The 22127-nt window shown below is 40.1% G+C and overlaps 1 protein-coding gene across 2 annotated transcripts in view; it reads left to right on the top strand.

Moving 5' to 3' along the window:
• LOC137290712 (serine/threonine-protein phosphatase 2A 65 kDa regulatory subunit A alpha isoform-like) overlaps positions 1–21188 on the top strand; it is a 29827-nt gene extending 8639 nt beyond the window's left edge. The window contains exons 3-16 of one of the 2 annotated variants that reach the window (XM_067821805.1): positions 1300–1400; positions 4451–4592; positions 6162–6252; positions 7082–7229; positions 8826–8996; positions 9857–9971; positions 10996–11152; positions 12873–13095; positions 13560–13620; positions 14362–14516; positions 15082–15224; positions 15506–15597; positions 18940–18977; positions 19917–21188. In XM_067821805.1, the coding sequence (XP_067677906.1) occupies positions 1300–1400; positions 4451–4592; positions 6162–6252; positions 7082–7229; positions 8826–8996; positions 9857–9971; positions 10996–11152; positions 12873–13095; positions 13560–13620; positions 14362–14516; positions 15082–15224; positions 15506–15597; positions 18940–18959 (1619 nt within the window). In that variant the 3' untranslated portion in view covers positions 18960–18977; positions 19917–21188. The remainder of the gene's footprint in view (positions 1–1299; positions 1401–4450; positions 4593–6161; positions 6253–7081; positions 7230–8825; positions 8997–9856; positions 9972–10995; positions 11153–12872; positions 13096–13559; positions 13621–14361; positions 14517–15081; positions 15225–15505; positions 15598–18939; positions 18978–19916) is intronic. The other variant, XM_067821813.1, reaches the window with a different exon arrangement.
• The last annotated feature ends 939 nt before the right edge of the window (positions 21189–22127 follow it).

Genomic DNA, 22127 nt, shown 5'->3' with positions numbered 1-22127 from the left:
GAAGACATTAGTAGCACTCCAGCTAATTCCTCTGGACATAGTGTTTTGAGTATTTACTCACGTTTTCATGAGTGGTGGGTGGTACAAGACAGTACTGCGTCATTGGGAAGTGATTTTTCACTTCCACAAACAATTATGGATCCCAGAGTCTTAGATTAAATTTTTCTTTTACAAACAGTGATAAAAAATCAATGATAAAAGTTTCATTCATGGTTTGATAATGCAGACACTGGATTGCCTTCTCATCACATATTCCCCTAGTTTGTTGTTTATGTAGAGTTACTCCCCTTCTGGTACTTCAACAAAACCAAACAATTTGATTGGTGAAGTGGCTAGGCAGTATCCAATCAGCACACAGCTTATTGTATTTGTCAACTTTGCAGTAAGGACAATGGCAAGATGGTCAGTCTTTAAGACACTGTGACCAAACAATGTAAGAGACTTTCCTTGATTGTCATTCAAGTGAAAACATGCTTCTCACAAAACCCTTCTCAATACTCGATTCACTTGTTATCTAGTATTGAATATTATTTCAAAATTGACTGAAGGGTCTAGTAGGGTCTACTGATTGTTTGGTTGTTATTAAACTTTGATTTGCTTTTAGTCAAATTTGTCATACTTTGATTGATTTCCACATTCATTCAGAGACTGTTATGTTGATTCCGATGAACTGATGAAAATATTCCACTGAATAGTTGGGATTAGAATCCATTGTCAACACTCTACATAGAAGCTAAATCTCTGCAACATACAATCTGCTGCTAGTTCATTTGCTTTTCATGAAATTATGTAATTTTCCTTTTATGGTTGCATATAAATCTGGAAATCCTCAATTTTTTGCCGTAGTGATCCCAACACAGATGCCTTGATTTGCATGCTAAATTTACATTTGTAAGCTTTCCAGAACTGATACACTAACCATTAGTCTAAAGTCCTAGTCAAGTCATACTTCATTGAGAGGCTTTTAGAAGTTGGAGCAGTAAGGAAGAATATCAAGGCATGGATGAACAATTTCTATATAACAGTGAGAGCAATGCTTTGATATAGGTTCTAACATTGTTATCATATGACTTGCTCGTTAATAGTGTTCGAAACTACACCTAAACGTCACTGTAATAAAGGCGTTCATCCATATATTGTTATCCATTGCTAATTGTATTGTGAAATGTTTGCTCACATAAGTCATGGGAGTGCACATTGTTTTATCCCCCATCTGTTTAAGTTTGGCACAGACTGCTAATACCATATCATGGATTAGGGATATTGTGCAAGTTGTTTGAACTTGAACTTCTGTTTCAGATACGATATATGATGAAGATGAAGTGTTGTTGGCACTGGCGGAGCAGCTGGGGCAGTTCACACCACTTGTTGGTGGCCCAGAGTGGGTCCACTGTCTGCTGGTAAGTTCACAGTGAAAGCAGCCGTGGGTCATTCATTGACAAAAAAGTGACAAAGTGCTGAAAGAGGATCCGGGTCAATTATAAGTACACAGTTAAATTTCCAAAGTTGCCTGGAAATTATTGGTGTCAGTATGAATGTTGCAGTCACCTGAGGTCAAAATTAGTAAACTAATACTAATAGAATATTCTCTGAATTTATCAATATTTTACGGAAATTGTCTTAAAATTTGAAAATGCAAAATTTTAGTAAGTTTCTTCAGGACATCTTCAGAGCTTCAGATAAGGTGAATATTTGCATATTTTGCTCATATTTACAATTCTTGGAGCACATGAAATGCATGAGAATCACTTAAAACCCTGTAGATCTGTAATACCTTGCATACTTTACTCAGTTAACTAAACTAGTTTGCGAATGATAATTTGTCAAGGCACCCAAACTCTACAACAGCGTTGGCAAATGTTAAGCTACATATGCTATTACAGCTATATGAACTGTCTGGAGTTTACTATAATAGTCAGTCACTTTCATGTTGAGTGTTAAATATGGCTGCCAACAATTTGGCAATATTATAATTATTAAGAATGTAGGTCCATTGAGAAACATTTATTTTTATATACTTAAAAGTGTTAATGGGTAAGAAACCTTGTTTAAAAGTACTCAATTCTTATAAGTAGCGGGAGTATACAAAATACTGGTTACACCTCAAAAAGTGCCATTACTCATACATAAACAGACATGGGAGTAAATATCCAGTTGCTTAAAAAGTTACTGCAGCTCTGCATCTTGGATGGCAAGTTGTGAGTTTCCTGGAAATGAATTGATCTGAATCCCTGCTTCATCACTGAGGTTTCTACAGTAATGGGGCACTGTTTATATAAGCATCTAATCTCAAGATGGCCGAAGTGAGATGAGATGAAGTGCAGCTATTGATCTGGGGTCCAAACTTAGCCTTCTGATTGACCGTGCAGGCCAAGCTGCTTGACTGGGTGAGGCCCTAGAAGTGGATTAGCGTGATGATGACACATAAGACTGCTGGCTCGGTTGGAGTCTGGAGTGGTTGTTTGAAGGGAAGAGAACGTTGATTGGATGTGGTTAACACAGAGATTGTGATCTACTGAGTTGTATTTGGCGTAGTTGTGGAACTGTCTTGCTTGTACAGATGTTGGGTGGATGTGGTTCACACAAAATTTGTCATCTACTCGTATTTTGTGTAGTTACCTTTCTTGTACACTGCAGTGGTTGCTTTGAAGAGGACAGAACATTCTCTTGAATGGAAGTGGTTTTTACAGACCTTGTGATCTACTGAATCTGATTTTGTGTAACAGAGTTGTCTTCATAGTACACTGCAGAAGTTGGTTGAAGGGGACATACCATTGTGCTGAGTGGAACTTGGTTTCAAGGAGGTTGTGATCAACTTACACTGATTTTGTGTCGTTCTGGAGTTGTCTTGGTTTTGGTTTGCAGTCTCTGCTACGAAGAAAACAGAATGTTGTGTTGGGTGGACAAAGTTTACACAAAGATTGCTATCCATTGATACTGATTTTGTTTGATTCTTTAGTTGTACAGGTTGTAGACTTGAAGTTATTGCAAGACCACTTTGTGTTGAGTGTGAAAGGTTTATAAGGTGACTGATTGACTGAGACTGTTCACGTGTTCACATGTAATTCTGGTGTACTTGCTTGACTATGCAGAAGTGAGAACATGGCTGACTGTCTGCTGCGGGAGGCCTGATTTCTGTTGGTGTTATTTTCTTAAGTGTCACTACAGTCCTTAGTTTTCTGTGCAACTGTGTTGACCTCAACCTTAAACATGTACATTTTGTGACAACAAAGAACATTTGTGTGTTAGTAAACAGACTTCATTGACTTCTGTCACTTCAACAGACTTTCTGATCGTGGTTGTTTTATTTGTGTGATCCTGCTTGTGTTATTCCTCTTGTTTCCTCCCTTTCTTCTTGTCCTGAAGCAGCAGCTGCAGCTATGTCAGACTCCTCACCTGTGTTTGCACCTGGAACTCCACCCCTATTCCATCGCTCCACTGTGTTCGCCCCAGGAACCCCAACCATATCTGGCCCCTCCCCTGTGTTTGCACCAGGGACTCCACCCCCATTCCGTCACTCCCCTTTGCCAGGACCTGGAACCCCACCAACATCCAGCCCCTCCCCTGCGTTTGCCCCAGGGACCCCACCCCCTTCCCGACATGGCTGGTGTGTCCCTGTGTTCACTCTGCCAGCCTGCCCAGGGGCCTTCTACATGGTACAAGACAACTACTTCAACATGGCCCCGGGGACAACAGCTGTCCCAGCTCTACCGGAGATACCCAAATTTGAGTTCAAGTCCAAGCTGACCAAACATAAATCCATGGATGATGGATTTCTGCAAAGAAAACAGAACGACTCTATATCTCCCTCTCAGCAGTTGAAACCCCTCCACCAATCTCTATCTCTCCTGCTCGATCAGATTAAGCCACACCCTCATTCACCCCCTCTGCCTATACGTTCATCAGATAGAGGAGAAAGTACCAAACAGAAATCATCGGCTTCCAAACGTTCTGATTCCCCCAGACTGCAGCGACAGTCGAGGGTTGAGAAAAATCAGTATTTACCAGATGTGAGTTTATGAACTGAATATGTATTCATGAATCTGAACATATAGATTCCAGTGAAGTTCATTCAGGTCATGATTAGCCATGTAAAATGATGTTTTGAAAATGTCATAAGCCTGGTATAGTTTGTACATAGATTGAATTTGAGCTTCAGTCTGAACATTAATGGCATAGGATATCCTTCCATGGACAGATGGTCCAGGCTAATCCATTTGACAAATAATAGGAAAAAGTTGAAACTCCAACGTCATGATGTTAGCACAAATGTTGTGGCTAGCCTTTTTAAAAGTCATTAGCCAAGAATATGCTCTTTCTGTCATGGAGTGCTGATTTTGTTTGATTCTTTAGTTGTACAGGTTGTAGACTTGAAGTTATATACCTCAAGGAAAGTATGATGTTTGCAGCTGTTGTAAGTGATGCTGATGCTTGTGGTCTTCTGTCTCAGCCCCCACTAGAGAGCCTCGCCACTGTGGAGGAGACTGTGGTAAGAGACAAGGCAGTGGACTCACTGCGACAGATTGCTGCAGAGCACTCCCCAGCAGACCTGGAGAATCACTTCGTCCCACTACTGAAGAGGCTGTCAGCTGGTGAGTTTGCCGTATGTTAGTAGATTGTACTACCTGGTGAGTCAGGCCTTTTTGAGGTTGTATAGATTTTAGTCCCCAGTGAGTATGGCCTTCTAGAGACTGTATGGATTATACTTGCTGGTGAGTCATGCCTCCTAGAGATTTATAGATTGTATTTGCCATTGAGTCAGGCCTCCTAGTATTTGTACTTGATGGGGAGTCATTTGCTGAGAAGGCCTCTTGGAGATTATATAGATCGTCTAACTGTTAAGTCAGCCCTCTTTAGACTGTGTAGATTGAAACTAGTTGGTTTGTAAGGCTTCTTGGAGATTGTGTAGATTGTACTTGTTGGTTAGCAAGCCATTTTCAAGGTTGTCTCCAGTGTCCACAACAACTTTTGGAAATTAGTCCGCAGTCTAAGTAAACTTATCGTCAGTACTGTTCGTTACATACACTGAAACTAAGTATACTTAGACTAGATTAGTCAGTGTATTATAACAAGCAAGTGACCCCATGACTGGCATCATCTTATGGTTGTACTGGCTGGCCAGCAAACTTTTAGTAGTTTTTAGAAGAGTGTGACTGGCGAATCTCATAGCTGGAATCACTTGGCATACAAGTTCCTTTGTATTTACACTCCTCCAGTGCAGAACTGCCATCTACTTTGTTGTCAGCCGGGCTGTACAGAGAATTGTCTTAAGTCTTTGTATAGTTTTACTATCTCACTTCAGTGGCAGAGCTTTAACAATTCGCCCAGATGTCGATTCTCTTCGATTTTTGATTTTAGCTTCTCAATTTGATCATTTTCGATTCTTCATAGAAGTAGTAACATTGGATTTCATTTACCTCTCAGACTCTGCTTTTTTAAGCAGGAAATCCATTGTCAACATGGCCTTGTCTACAACAATTCTCATTCGATAAATAGCCCAGTGTCAAGAAATCATGTTTCGCTTTATTTCAGTGCTTGAAACTGCTTCAGTTGGAGTCAAAATTACACTTTCACTGTGTGAAATGATTAAAATGTTGTATTCAAATATCAAATTGAAATAGACCCGTGAAGATCCGGGGTGGAATAGGCCTTCAGCAGCTCATGCTTGCCATACAAGGTGACTGTGCTTGTTGTGAGAGGCGACTAATGGGGTTGGGTGGCCAGACTCACTGACTTTATTGACACATGTCATCGGTTCCCAGTTGCATAGATTGATGCTCGTGCTGTTGATCACTGGATTTTCTGGTCCAGGCTTGATTATTTACAGATAGGCAATATAGCTGGAATATTGCTGCGTGTGGTGTAAAACTAAACTCACTTGAATTGAAATAGTGATAATGGTTATTGAAACTATGGTATCAGAATTGATTTTCGATGAAACAAACTGATTTATTGAAGCTGTACTGTGTGTATTTCAGTTTCTAACCAGTTAAGCTGAAAATCACACATGCCAAGGAAAATATGTCTAACTGAGAGTACGAAAGAGTTGTAATTGGGCACACGCATTTACTGAAAGTGTGCCTTTTGAACTTACTAATAGTGATGCTTATATGATGAATTTGTGTGGTAAACACTAAAATCTCTGTTGTTTACATTTGCAGGAGATTGGTTCACATCAAGGACGTCGGCCTGTGGACTGTTCTCTGTCTGCTATCCACGTGTGTCTAACAATGTCAAGTCCGAACTCAGACAGTAAGTTTCCTTCTTGTATTATGAAGTAAAACATGTTAATCAATTATCTCAGGAATAAAACAGTGTTGACGAATAGTGTCTGACCCTCTGACAAATCTTGTAGATTTGCCATCTATCAGAGAGAAGTCCCCAACCTGCTGGCCCCAGTGTCTGGCATGTGACACTTGTTCACTGTTTATAAATTTATGTTTAAAATGTTTGTCATTATATAATGTTAATAATTTCAATGCCATGAGAAATGTTAAATTTGAAATGTGTGTTTAATTTTACTCTGTGGGTCCTGTGAATTTTCAGTGGGTCAGATAGACATCTGAAACTTATAGGACCCAATGTCCTGTTACTTTGAAACACCATTCATGAACAAAGCTGCCATTATATTGAATGGTTATATTATAATTTCTGTTTCCCTCTGCTTTCAAATATCTGGGGATTTCAGTGATTTTTCTCACCTAACTAGCTACCGTTGAGTAAGTTTACTGTGCAGGTATTCACTGCCTGGTGTGATACCTAATCAGAACCAATGTTTGTAATCAATTCAGCCATTGTTTGCATTTTCACAATGTCTGTAACTTTATCAAAAGTTCAAAGTATTACTGTTACAAGTAACCATTGTTAAAAAATTGCTGAGTGACCAACATATTTGGGCCCTGAAATTAATGTCAAATGATCATTGAATCTAGGCACATCACAATATTTGGATGTCAGTGTTTTAGGAACCAAGTTATAGATATACTAGACAGTGTTGAAAATAGACCAAGAATATCTCCTTAAAATCCTGGATATCTGAGTGTCAGTCCTTCATTTGTTCACTTTTGTTGTCTGTGTTCAGGCACTTCCGAAACCTGTGTGGTGACGATACACCCATGGTGCGTCGTGCAGCAGCAGGGAAACTGGGGGAGTTTGCAAAGGTGGTGGAGACTGAGTACCTCAAGTCTGAGCTCATCCCCCTCTTCACTACCCTAGCACAGGACGAGCAGGTAAGGGGAGACAACTTGGTAACTACTACTCTTTTCCTTTCTCGCCTTGGCTTTGTAAAGCTTTGACAGCAATTCACAGTTCGTCTCACTTCAGTGTTCATTTTGTTACAAAGGTACTTCATGTATTCTCTTGCTGACATAGTCTTTTTATTCTGTCAGTGGATAATGTAGTTTACATAGGATACTGTTTTGTGTTTGTTGGTCAGTTCATGCAGAGGGGTTGCAGAGAGATAATGCATTGTAGCACAGTTACATTGGTGTAGTAATTCAATGGTAGCTGTCTTCACGCCTGTTTGTTTGTTACTGTTGTCAACGTGCACTCACCATATGAATTGTAGACAGAGACTGAGGGTCTGTATTGTCTCTGCTTACGAAGATTTTGTCACCGCCGCAACAGGTGTCCTTCACTTTACTTCACTGTTGTCATTAGTTTCTGATGTCTCCTGGTACCAGGTTAACACACTGTCACAGCACCCTTGTACCACATTGGAACAGTGTCATGACACACTTGTCCTATGTTGCATCTGCCGTAGCACCCTTGTATGTCAATGAAACAGTGTCATGGCCCCCTCATACCAGATTGAGGAACTGTCATGACACGCTTGTACCTGCTGGAGACAATATCATTGATACCACCCATGTACGGCAATGAAACATTGTCATGGCACCTATATTGAAACTGTTGTGGCACCCTTGTACCACATTGAAACAGTGTCTTGGCACCTTTATATCAGATTGAGGCGATGTCACAGCAGCCTTGTACCGTGTTGAGACAGTATCATGGCAACCTTTGTACCGTGTTGAGAAAGTGTCATTTCACCCTTGTACCTGGATTAGACAGCATCATTGCACCCTTGTATCAGGTTTAGTCGGTATCATGGCACTCTTGTACCTGTCATGCCCCCTTTGTTCCTGCTTGAGTGTCGTTTCAGATTAGCTAAACACTAGGTATCACGCGTGCAGCAGCACATAACGCCTGCAATGTCACTGGCCACCCATGATTTGCGTCTTTCTCTGGATTATTTAAAGATTCAAATCTTAACCTTCATTTTTATTTCAAGTTGTCTTTTGCCTCAGCAATCTTGATCATTCTCATTAATTCTGATGATTGGGTAAATGTAATATATTTATGAGTAAGTTGTTACTGGGTACAACACTTCTATTTACTGGTATATGTTGATTTTTTAATGCCTTTGCACTATAATCTTTATATGTGCCTGTTTCTGCTCCAAAGTAATTTTTGTACTCTTGCTTATGAAGCTGCTTATTTTGTATGATCTAAAGTTGTATTAATGCCAGTTTGCTATTGTCAAGCTATTATGAAACAATTATGCATTTATCTATTTTTGATAATTGTTATTGTAGTAGCTGGGTTCACAAGTGAATTCATGATGCTGTTAATGTAATATATGTTTGTATTTCCGCCTAGTGCAGCATAATACAAATTATTTTATTTGATTCACTTCAGTGTTTAATATGTTTTTTATGGTTAATTTAAGTTGGCCAGTGGATGACTGGTTTTGTTATTCTTGTTTCTTGACTGTTCTGTGTTTGCGCCACACTCTCGCATGTTGCTGTATTTCATACAAACTGAAGAACATAATATTTCAGGACTCGGTAAGGCTTCTCGCTGTAGAAGCCTGCGTTAGCATTGCCTCACTGTTGCCGCCCGATGACACCGAACAGCTGGTCATGCCCACCCTCCGCCAAGCTGCAGAGGACAAGTCCTGGAGGGTCCGTTACATGGTGGCTGACAAGTTCACAGACGTAAGTTACTGACATGGAGAAACAATGCATGTGTTTCATTACTTGAGTGCTGGAACTGATTGGCCCCTGGTGCTCATTGTACACAGACATAAGTCACTAACAGGGGACACAGGGAAAACAATCCCACAAGTACACAGACATATGTCACTAATGGGTAGGGAGAAACAATGCTTGTGTTTTATTACTTTAGTTCTTGAACTGATAGGGGAACTCTCTCACACGCACACGCACACGCACACGCACACGCACACACACACACACACACACACACACACACACACACACACACGTCTGTACTTACCAATGCCCACCCAAGTACACACACCACCGAAGCCCCAGTGACCAGTACCTCAGTCTTGTCTACGCATAACAGTGTCCTGCCAAGTACACATGCTACCCAACTGTTGCAACATCCAAATGACCAGTACATAAGAAATGTTTGTGCATACCAGTTTCATGCCAGGTACACACTCTACCCAACCCTGAAATGACTAATACCCCTGGCCTATGCCAGTGCATAACAATGTCCTGCCAGGTACACACACCACTCAGCTCCCATGTCACCAGTTCCTCAGACCTGACTGTGCATACCAATGTCCTGCCAAGTGCACACACCACCCAATTCCCTAGTGACCAGTTCTTCAGGCCTGCCTGTACATGTCCTGTACATGTCCTGCTATGTACACACACCACCCAACCACCTAGTGACCAGTACTCCAGGCTGCCAGTGACTCTAATGTCCTGCCAAGTACACGCACCACCCAACCCCTGCAGGGCAGTTTCTGTACATACTCATGTCCTGCCAAGTACACTCACAGGCTGTTGCAACTGTCCAGTACCTCTCTGTGTGTGTGTTGCAGCTCCAGAAGGCAGTGGGTCCTGAGATCACCAAGAATGACCTGGTTCCAGCCTTCCAGAGTCTGCTGAAGGATTGTGAGGCTGAGGTCAGGGCTGCTTCAGCTCACAAAGTCAAAGGTAGGTCTGAGCGGGAACAGTCAATAAAAAGATTGAGAGTTTCTTAAGAAAACCTGTACTTGCCTCATTAAAGGCCACATGCAACATAAAACGCAACTTTGAAGATTCTCATACCTTTTTGTATGCACTTACCAAAACAAATCATCAAAATACCATTTCAACCTTAAAGTTGAAAAAAATATGTGATGAAAATAGCCAGTAAAGACTGGGCTCAGTGGATTCACTAAATTTGCCCCAGCGATGGAGGGAAAAAGTGGTTTCAGCAGCTATGCTGTGCTATGCTCATAGCACATTCGGTTCGCTGAGCTTGAAACAGTGTGCCTACCCGGAGTATGAGATCGTTAGCAAAGTCTATAAAAAAACACCCCAAACAAAAAATACTGTTGATTGTCATAAGAGGACTCTGTCACAGAAAACTCAATGTCTGTTTTGACACCTATATGCCTGCCTGCTAATGACAATATGCAATGCATAACTTCAGTCACTGGCCACATGCAGTTTGAAATTAACACCTATCAGTCTTATAAGCCATAAACAAAGAGCCGACTAAGCGTATTGGCAAATGAACCAGTGGCCAATGAAAAAGCTTTGTTACACTGAGTGCACACTGGGTGGATTCGGTATCGTGGCTGCTTCGTTTCGAGGAAAGTAAACAAAAGAACCCAAGTACAAATTAGTGCACTTTTGATTTGCGATTATACGCTTATAATTTTCTTTATTTGTTCTATTCTTAATCAGCAATATATTTTAGTTATCATGAATAGTGATAACAGTGTTTTAATTATGTTTGATTTTTGGGTTTTTGTGTGACTTTTAAGGTATGTCTATCCCCCTAGTAGAAGTGCTTAAAAGAATAGATCTAGAAACATTTTGAGTGTACAATATACATATGTTGTGAACACAAGTAGTCTGTCTTAGTGCTTTCTCACCACTTGATCTCATACTAAACGTGATTGCTTTTCTTGGTTCTTACAATTGATTAGCTCTCTTGATTCAGATCATAACAATGACTGTTGTCTTTCAGATTTCTGCCAGAATCTGTCCCCAGATGTTCGAGAGAACATCATCATGACCAACATCCTTCCTTGTGTCAAGGACTTAGTTTCTGATGCCAACCAACATGTTAAGTCTGCTCTGGCCTCCGTCATCATGGGTCTCTCCCCAATACTAGGCAAAGACAAGTAAGCCCTAAGTGTCAGTAGTTAATACTTGTAACAGGAGACTAATGGCATTGGATAGTCAGGGTAGCAGAGGTGGATATGACTTGGTATCCAAATGGCACATATTGATCACTGTTTCTTCTTGTCCAGACTTGATTTTATTAACACAGTGCCACCATATGGTTATAATGTTGCTGTGTGTGGTGTTAACAAGTTCCAAGCAAACAGTAATTTTTGCAATATTTTGAGGTAAATTCTGCTAGGATGGTCAGCCTCTCTGGGGCTTAACTGTCAGAACATACCTTTGACTCAAAGTAAATACAGTCAGGCCGCATTAATCTGGACACTTCTGTTTTTCATCAAAAACGTTTGGATAGTGAAACGTACGGACTACTGAAACGAACTTTTATGAACACAACTACAGTAGGGTTACTTCCCTTTGACATGGCAATACAAAAACACACGAACGTACACAAGTTTCACAAGACTTTATTACAGTTTGTAGACATAATAACTTGAATATTTATATAATAATCAATCAAAGCACACAATCATGTCTGGATAGATTATACATACACGTAACAAAACTCACTTGTGAAAGAAATCTACATGACGGTAACAGTTCTGAATGGTGGAGCTTTTTTACTTCGGACCAGGCAGTTTTCTCAGTGCTTCACGGAGATTAAGCGTCTGTGGCCGGTTGGCACACTGGATGAAATGCTTGATATTTCTCATGATCCCAGCATCCATTGGCTGAATGTGTGATGTGGTGTTTGGGGGCAAGAAATTAACTTTCACGTTGGTCAGTTTGACATTGGCACACTTGTGACTGGCAGCATTGTCACGAAGTAAGATCACTTGTCAACCAGGTGATTGCATCTGTCTGTCAAATAATCATAGCCAATCACAAAACATATCTGATGTCCGAAATTGTGCTCTTGCTGATAGAATGTCCGAATTCTTGCCCAAAATGTTTACACATAAGATCAAAATTGGCTTTAGGGTTTTCTCTTTTTTTTTTGTGCGGCATTAATTTCACATCTTTTACGCCTAGGGGCGGGACTTGCCATTATGACTGACAAGCGTCAGGTGATCTCATTTTGACACGATCACTGTTTTATTCAGGAAGTAAGCATGACAGGTATTACTCCAACTAACCAAAAGTGAGACCTACTAATTGATTAAAATCACAAACTAACAACATCTTCAACTCACAAGTGTCGTTTAACAATTACCACTGAATGGGGCTCATGGTGTGAAGTGATTATCCGAACCTTTTTGATGTACCGCCGGATTAATGAAGCAAAACTATGTGTAATTAGTTAATCTGTTATCGCTGATTAACGTTCGGATACGGAGAGTGAAGCACCGGATTACTGAAGCAAAACTATGTGTAATTAGTTAATCTGTTACCGCTGATTAACGTTCGGATACGGAGAGTGAAGCACCGGATTACTGAATCAACAGGTAATGAGTTTACATAGTAAACAAGATTGGTTACAGCTAGCTATTGTTCGGATATCGCAGGAATCGGATTGTCGGGGTCTGGACTAACGCAGCCTGACTTTATTATCTTTCATTAATTGTTAATTTTGATTAGTCTCCCAAGCTCCTTGAAGCAACGAAATCATTGAATTGACCAATTATTTGATCAATCGCCTCAGCACTACCAGTATTTGACACCCTGCTCCTTCCCCCCCCACCTTCACAAGTGACTTCATGTTTTCCTCTCATGTTGCAGCACGATAGAACACTTGCTCCCACTGTTCCTGTCCCAACTGAAGGATGAATGCCCGGAAGTGAGACTCAATATCATCTCGAACTTGGACTGTGTCAATGAGGTTATTGGCATTGCCCAGCTGTCTCAGTCTCTGTTGCCTGCCATTGTGGAGCTGGCGGAAGACACCAAGTGGCGTGTCCGCCTCGCTATCATTGAGTACATGCCCCTCCTGGCGGGTCAACTTGTAAGTATCTCTGACACTTGGTTTTAACTGAACAACCTGAACAAGAGTTTCATCTCTCAAACTACTTAGTTTAAGAGGGTGGTTGGGTAGTCTAGTGGTTATAGCGCTTGCTTGTTGTGCTGAAGATCAGGGTTCTATTCCCCACATAGGTACAATGTGTGAAGCCCCTTTCGGGTGTCCCTGGCTGCAGTATTGCTGGAATATTGTGAAAAGCTGCATAAAACCATACTCACTCACTCTTAATGTTGCCTATCATCATGGGACATAAATGTTTTATTGTTTTAAAAGTTCTCAAAAATATTTTATGCTCAACTGGAAAATGTGTAACTGGATTTGCTGCCAGCTATGGTAGTCACATAATTATTTACTAGCTGTTATAATGCATGGTTGAATATTGCTTTGAGTGCTGCTTTGAAGACAATGACAACTGAATGTCAGCAATCACATTCTATTCCTCCTTCCAGGGTGTAGAGTTCTTTGACGAGAAGCTCAATTCCCTGTGCATGACATGGCTAGTGGACCATGGTAAGTTTTTGTGGCAGTATTTATCACAATACACAGTGCTTCATGTTGTCACGGGTCCTGCTTTTTTCAAGACTGAAACTGTTACAAGTGAGAACTGCACACTGCAGTGCTGTTGTGACAGACATTCAGTTAAGTCATCAGGCCAGGTTTTTTGGGGCTTACTGAATTTTGTATTTTGAAGTTCCATGGCTTACGAAAGGCTAAAATACTAATAAAATAATCATGCTAATTTTTGTGACTAGAATCCAGTGGTGTTACTCTCTGGCGTTACATTATTACCGTGATGGAATTGTACTTTCAAGACTGCTACTAAATGTGACCGTATAGGTCCATACATCCGATTTTCAGTCCATTTTCAACAGCTGGGTGGACTGTGTGCAATGTGGACGAAGTGCCTTGGCCAGGGACACAACACAGATGAGACGCAGGTCACAAATATTGGTGTCTCCACCGGGACTTGAAAAAGGGTCTTAGGCATGAGAGGCCAGCATGAGCAGTACATGCAGTTATTGCATGACAATAATATAACAATTCAAATTATTTTGTTGAATAAATTGTAATTTTCATACTTTAGACTGGAGATGGTGACATAGTGTCTCCGCATATTACTTGACACTGCATGTATGCTTGAAATAAAAGCTAGCATTTCCAGAGCTTTGAAAGTTAGACATTGTGTCAGATTACAAGGAAACATACTAATCTGAAATCCAAGGGTAATGAGCTGCTGTCTTTCACCTTCAGTGTACGCAATTCGTGACGCAGCCACACAAAACCTGAAGAAGCTGGTGGAGAAATTTGGAGTGGACTGGGCAAAGCAAACAGTCATCCCCAAAGTCCTTCAGATGGCTAGGGACCAGAACTACCTACACAGGATGACCTGTTTATTCTGTATTAATGTGAGTACATTGATGCCCCCAGTCAGTCATCTGCCACCCCAAATGCCATCTCTGGCAATACTGCTATCTGTAACAGGCTGAATTAGGAACCTGTATGGGACATGGTAGATATATGGCTGACTCACACTTGGTAGATATATGGCTGACTCACACAGAATTAATGGGTACTCATGATGTCAATTGTTTGTTCAAGTTTCGTACCTATCAATTTGTCTGTATTATTTCCCAAAAATCTTAGTCGCACTGAGAACAAACCTTCACAGCTGCAACTGCTATCTTTCTTGACACTGGCATGCTCAGTTGTAACTGCGGCTCAGCTGCAGCTACTGTGAGAATGTGGAACAAGCAAACTGAAGTGATAAAATTATCTGGGCGACCCAGGGTGAAGTAGAGACTTATTGGAATATATACACTGGAGATATTCAGGATGGGAAGATATTGGACTGTCATTAAGCAGTCTCGTTAGTATGCTCGACAACCAGTTATTGGTAAAACTCTTTCGGATCATATTTTTGAAATACCAATGTTGTTGAGTAAGTTCCATATCTCTAAATTTCTCTTTCAGTTATTGTCAGAGGCTTGCGGGTCAGATCTCACTCAGCAGCTCATGCTACCCACCGTCACTGGAATGGCAGGAGACGCAGTCGCAAATGTCAGATTCAACGTCGCCAAAACATTACAGAAACTAGGACCTTTATTTGACCAGTCGTAAGTTGTCATTGTCACTTCTTTCCAACACAAAGTCAAACAGTATTCACATTGCTAGTGGCCTTGGTCAAAACACTTTGACTCTAATAATCTGGTGACTGGTTTGTTTTTTTAGTGTGCTTTTTTTTTATTAAGTAGGCACTTACACTCTGATATTTCCAAGACTACATGTTTCAGAATTTTGGCTAACAATATAAAGTCACAATCGAGATGGTGGGGGTCCCACCATGTAATGTTGCAACATTCATAAGCTTATGTTAAGCCAATGTTTTTGTTTGCAGGACGTGTCAGCAGCAGATCAAACCTTGTCTAGACAAACTGAAGTCTGATTCAGATATAGATGTACAGTATTTTGCCCTGGAAGCTCTTGATGGTGAGTGATGTCTGAAGTATTCAGTGTCCTAACATGGACAAAGGGGACATGTGGAGTCACATGCTGAGTTTTGAGACAAGGTGGTGACTGTGTGCCACCATGTGTGCCTCTGTGCCCTGTGGTTGTATGACTTGATTGAACGGATCAGAGGTGACAGTGAAAGCATTAACTTTAATCATACCTTGGCTCAACGCTTGCAAAGATATGGGCTAGAATTAACCTTCAGTAACCCGTGCATGTGATTAAGAATCGGGATCGAGTGGTCATCCTTGCTGACTTGGATTATACATCATATCCCAGGGATTGATAGTAATTCTTTTTATCACTGGATTGTCTGGTGTGAATATTTACCAACCGTTGGCATATAGCTTGAAAACTGCTGATTGTGGCATTGAACAACAACTACCCAGTCTAAGCTTGGCATAGGAGTCTAATCTTGTTTGTGAAGGCTTTTATTGCTTAGGCCATCATTCACTGTCTGGTCTGGTTCATACTGTATACAGAGCCTTGTCTTAGAGCTGGAATGTTGCTGAATGTGGCACAAATGACCAGCAAACCTGAACCACAAATATTCACCAGGGTTGGGTATGTGTAGGGAATAGATTTATTTTCATTGTAGCATGCTGCATGTCTGTTTGACTGACCACTCCTTAGCTCTAATGCTTTCATGACATCTGTGTATTGTATTTATTCATGAAGTTTTAAAGGCCACAGGCCCAGTGATCATACAATTTACAGAACATACAATGAATGCTTGACTAACATGATATGTGTCTTGTATATTTATGACATCAGTAACTGCATGGAGATCAATTCATGAACTCCTGCAACTGTGATCATCCACATATTACGTCTTCATTTTGTCATGAATATCCTGAAAGCATTAACCATCAGACCAGTGCAGATCTGGGTCAGAATTTGTCTTAAGCAACCCATGCTTATAAGAGGTGATTAACAGGATTAGGATGTCATAGTCAGTATCCCAATTGCGAAGATCAATTCTCATGCTGTCAATCATTAGACTGTCTCATCAAGACTGGACTGCTTACAGACTACTACCATATAGATGGAATGTTGTTGAATGAATCAATCATCATATCTTGGCTGAGAATGGAAATTCAGTCTTGCATGTAAAGCTTTTATGGTCTAACCAAGTGGCAATAGCATGAATGCTACACTCAACTTTTGCATGCCACACAAAAACACTAATATAACATGCCTACCTGTCCTTTTACTCTCAGGAAAGCTGCACTTGAAATGAAACATTTTGTAATCTTTCTCATTTGATCTAATATCTTGAGGCTAACTTAGACAAGTTTGTGTATCAGAATGTTGAAATAATTCCATGTCCATACTCAGGGCTTAATTTCATGCTTGAGAGAAAGAGAGAGTTTGTATCTTGTCAGTGAAAAGCTTTATCTAAGATAGATGTGGTCACTTTGTCCCCGTGGGAATGTAGATCATCTACATTGGGTAACAGCGTCTTGATAAATGTATTGAAGTCCAGTGTGTTGTACATTTCAGACCCATGTATTAGGACAGCTTTATCTCTGTGAACTTTGGTGTAAGCTTGTCAAGTACCTGTTTGCCTTTTCTTGTTTTGTGCTGACATGTGAAGACTTTTCAGATATTTTCCCCTTCTTTCTATTAACACTAAACTATTTTAAAGTTACCCTTGTTTGTTTTGATCAGTGTTATTTGGTAACACCCAGCATATCAGGTTTTTAGTGTAAAATGGGTTTTGAAGGTGTCCACTTTTGTTTTAGGTTGGACTCTTAGTTCCACCTGTTCAAATTGATTTTCAAATATTGATTGTAATTTCAGAAGCTGGGCTTAGTGTACAAGAGAAGGCTTACTTATAATTAGCCTGCCAGGCATAACTTGCTCTTGGTGCTATTTTCAACAGTTTCAGTGAAATATTAATGTAAACATTGAATGACAGATCATTACTTGACTTGCAGTTCAGCTAACCATTGACAAGTGACTGGAGATTTAAGCATTGATGATACTTGTGCTAAAAAAAAAAATTAACATGAAAATCTAGGTTAAAATTTTTCTACAGCAACTTTGGTGATAGTCATAAAAGGCAGCTAACAGGGTCAGGTGGTCAGGCTCACAGACTGGGTGAACACATGTAGAGATTCCAACTACTTTGGCACAGTTACTCAGATTTTCAAATACAAAATCCACTCTCTGATCTGTCTTTTAAAAAGCTTCCACTTTTGAAAAAGTACAAAGATGTTTATAAATTTAGAATATTTGAAATAATTTTAGTAAATATCCATTCACATATGTTAATTTGAGTTATGTCTTATCTGGGAAGTATGCTTAGAAAATGGAGAAAATTGCATGTTTCCATGCTCAGTCTGAAAGATATCATGAGGGAGACCTTCCAGTCCCCACCACCTCAAAGTGGCCAAGCCCCTTCTCATGCTCACCCCGAAAGAAATCACACCTTTGGGGCTCGGGTTTGCTTAAGATTCGGGGTTGGCAGCTCTGATTATTGTCATCATATCCCAAATGCATAAATGATGCTCATGCTGTTGTTCGCAGGATTGTTTGGTCATGACTGCAGTCATATAGCTGGTATATGTCTAAGTATGTTGGTAAACAATGAACAAGTCATATTAAAGAAACACTGCTGTTCCCATGCTTTCATTTTGGAGCTGCACAAAATCTGGGATCACAGTCAGTTACCTAGATATTGATTGTTGCATTTGTTCTTTGTGTTTTATTACAATTGTCCTAAACAGAGTGTGAGTGCTTGGCTACTAACAGCGTCTTCCAAAGTATTTTTGATCACGTGGGTGGTTTTCCTAATCATGCTCATTCTTCTGGCTTATATGATAATTAACTCCAATTGACTTCATCAGAATTATTTATGTTTACATTGGATAATCTTGTTTTACATTGAGTTGTTTAGTATTGAATTATTGCTATTTTTTGTTACTCTTTTGAATAGCTGCTCCTGATCCCCCCTTCTCCTGGCTAGACTGATGATGTTTGATTATTTTTCTTGATTCCTGGTAGAGTATATCCCCAGCACCCCGACCCACCAGCCACCCTTGCGCTAGCTGATAGAACTAGAGTGGTGATGTCTGTTATGTTTGATCAATGTCATTTCAGGGAAAGAAACACATTTGTTTACATTAACACATACCCACTGCAGTTTGTGAAAATATCTTGAAGAGTACTAGAGTCAAATACATAGGAAATATGTCATGTGAAACACTGTGCACAAGCATTACCTGAAACCCTTGAAAGAAGCCTGATAGTGATATTGTTGATGTGATGTGTTGTCCATAATGGCAAGGATACCTGACTTAGTTTCTCATGTTTCAGCCCTGAAGCTGTCAGCATAAGCTACCTTAATTTGTGATGTGAGTAATTCATCTTTGCTGTAATCTCACCGACAAAAAGAAACCAAAGCTGATATTCTTGTCATTTTATTGATAAGATTGTTGCTGTGCTGTGACAGAAGGCAATAGCTTGCTGTTACATCCTGGAGCTGTCAGGTTTAACATAGTGATGGAGGATAATCATAACCCCATCCTTTACATAAGCACAGTAGTTTGTGCTAAGATGACATTGTGTAACTGGAGGTAGAATAATTTGAAGTTATTTTGAACATTCGTAAGTGTGGTGCTAATATGCAGTTCGTTATCAGTATGCAATGATCATGATCTCAGAAAAGTCTTGTCGGTCTGAACTTAGGTTAAAATATGTGAGGTGAGAAGATTCTCTTCAGTATTTGGACACCTTTCCAGACCAGTGAAGATCTGGGATAGAACTGATTGTCAGCAACCCTGATTGTTGTAAGAGGCGGCTAAAGGGATTGGGTGGTCAGACTTGCTGACTTGTTTGTGAATATGTTCATGCTGTATTGATTGGTCCAGTCTCCATTATTTACCGACTGCTGCCATATAGCTGGGATATTGCTTAGAGCGGCGTTATGTAAGAAACAAGTCTAGCTGTGAGAATATTTTCCAGGAGAGTGAATGATCTGTTGGTCTTGATAGTGACTATTGTAATAAAACTGATAGTTATCACATTGACCATCTCCCAGTTAGTCTTCGTCATTCACTAACAGTTGGAAAATTTTATTTGTTCGGTGGTTTTGGGGTAGCCTAATGGTTAAAATGTCCACTCATCATGGACCACCCTAAATTTCTCTCTTTGGTACTATCTTTGAAGCCCATTTCTGATGGCCCTGCCTTGTTATTGCTGGAACATGGCTAAAAGTGGAGTAAAACCTTACTCATTGTTTATTTGGATGTGGTTGTACAAAATATAACAAATTTTCTTGTTTCCTCTTGCAGCTGTTGTGGCGAGGTTGCCGTGGCGATACCTGTGATGATCAACAAATTCTTCGCGACAGGAACCTCGGCCGTCCCGGAGTAGCTCGGCAAGCAGCTGGGAGGAGACTGTAACTTGCTAATATTGTTATAATTACTGTAGTGAGATGTATGGACGGATGGACACACACACCCGTGCGCTGCTTCCCAAAGACTGGATTAACTACTGTGTTTTGTGTCACGTGACAGATGTAGCCAGGGTGGGAACATGCTCAGCAATACAGAGCTCCCTCCACAGAGCTCAGGGCAAGATGGACAATTGTATAAAGATCCTTTCCTGTATGATGATCAATTCTTGGACATTTAAAAACAAATACAGTTCTTCACTTGACAAACTTCCTCAGCCATATTGGATATCCTCAGCTTTGGTATCAGTTTGTTATCAATTTGTGTTGTTTAGGAGTTTCTTGAACTTCAACTTAAATTTGATGTGTTCCGTGCCAGAGAAAGGATTGGTTATATCATGCTTTCTTACCCGAACGTGCAACCACATTTTTTATTTTGGGGAACAGTGTTTTCTGGTTTTATTTTTTATCCTAGAGGACAGAAAATATATGATTGAAAGATTAAAAATTAAGTAAAGGACTGTCCTCCGTTGAAGGTGATTTCCAATCCAAAAGCAATAAAAGTAAAGAGTGAATTCTGGATGTGCAGTTGCATATGGTTTGCCCTTATTTTTATTTATTAATTTGTTTATGTAATCAGATTCAAAGTAAATTCAACTTATATACCCAACATCCAGATTAAGTTAACATATGAATGAAAACTAATTGCAGTTAAATATTGAAGTGAAATAGTTAAAATATGTTTATGTTTAGTGCAATTAACGTCCTGCAAAGTGATGAATATTCACTGGACTATTACATTTTAAAACTTGACTAAAAATGAAAGAACTTGCCTGCAAAATTGTTTTTCTGTTACTTTTCTCACGTTTTATGATCAGTATTTGTTAACTAATGAGGATGTACTAATAAGTCTTGTGATGTTGTGTTTGTGTCCGTCACGGATGAGGAAGCCTGTCACGTACCTACAAGGCTGTGTTGTTGGTAGCGAGGTGTTGTGGCGATTTAATTCTGCTTCTATTTGTCTCTCTTCTCTCACGTCGTCACATAGCCCCGCGCCGCTTCACTGTGGCGCTGTCACCACAGCCGCATGTATTGTAATATCACCTGACTCATGTTATTTGCAGCTCCCATGTTCCAGTGAACAGATTGTAATAAAATGTTGAATGTGTCACTCTGCTTGTGTTGTTGGAGGCAGTGGTTGGTTGGTGTGTTCAAGGATGGCAATTTTCTGTGGATTTAATGCAAATCAATCAATTCTGGATCCTGTTGGCAGTCTGCAGCCCCCAGGCTCCCAGCTGATTTTCAGCTGAAATCACTTTCACCTGTTGCCATCCCTGACTAGTGTTACCCACTAAGCAATAATCAATGTATGTGGCTGCAAACTGTAAATAATTTATTTTGGACCAGACATGAAGTGATATGAAGTCAGTACAGTACTAAGCTAATATTTAGAATACAATGACATTCAAAACTTCACTGTTTTGCACTGAACTTCCAAACCAAGCTACTGAAATGAGTGGAAAGCATTTAACAGCCAACACCTATGAAAACATTACATGTCATGGAAACAACTTGTTGTTCAACTTGAACAAGCATTGTCACAAAGGTGACATAATCCCCTGCTGCATATTGTCAAATCAAACCTAAATCGAAATGAAAGTGAAGGTTGTAGTTTAAGATGAAGTAAAATGTCAAACTCTTGATATTTGCACTGTAGTTGTTCGAACACCAAAACATTTTGAAGAGTCACTTATACCTTGAGCAGCGTATGAAGCCCCTGAAAAAGTTGCTGTGATCTTGAAAATGAACTGAAGGTCACCCAAATCGACTGTGCCATGCACCTTCCCTAGATAAAGCTTCTTTTTGAATATGAAGAGAATCCTGTGAATGGTCCTTGAGATATCTTGCTGACAAGGTAAGACGCTAAAGTCCCCTTGTGACCTTGAGATGAGGATCAAGGTCACATAACCTGACTAAGACCTTTCTTTTACTGTGATAAACCTACAAACCAAATATGAAAAGAATCTAGTCAAGGGGTCTTCAGATATTCCAGTCTAACTTGAAAATTAACTGAAGGTCACCCAATTCGACTGGGCTCAGCACCTTTCCT

Source organism: Haliotis asinina, chromosome 1 (genome assembly GCF_037392515.1).
Source record: "Haliotis asinina isolate JCU_RB_2024 chromosome 1, JCU_Hal_asi_v2, whole genome shotgun sequence".
Taxonomy (NCBI): Eukaryota; Metazoa; Mollusca; class Gastropoda; order Lepetellida; family Haliotidae; genus Haliotis; species Haliotis asinina.
The sequence above is the reverse complement of the archived record's forward strand: the minus strand, read 5'-3'. Positions and strand labels throughout refer to the sequence as shown.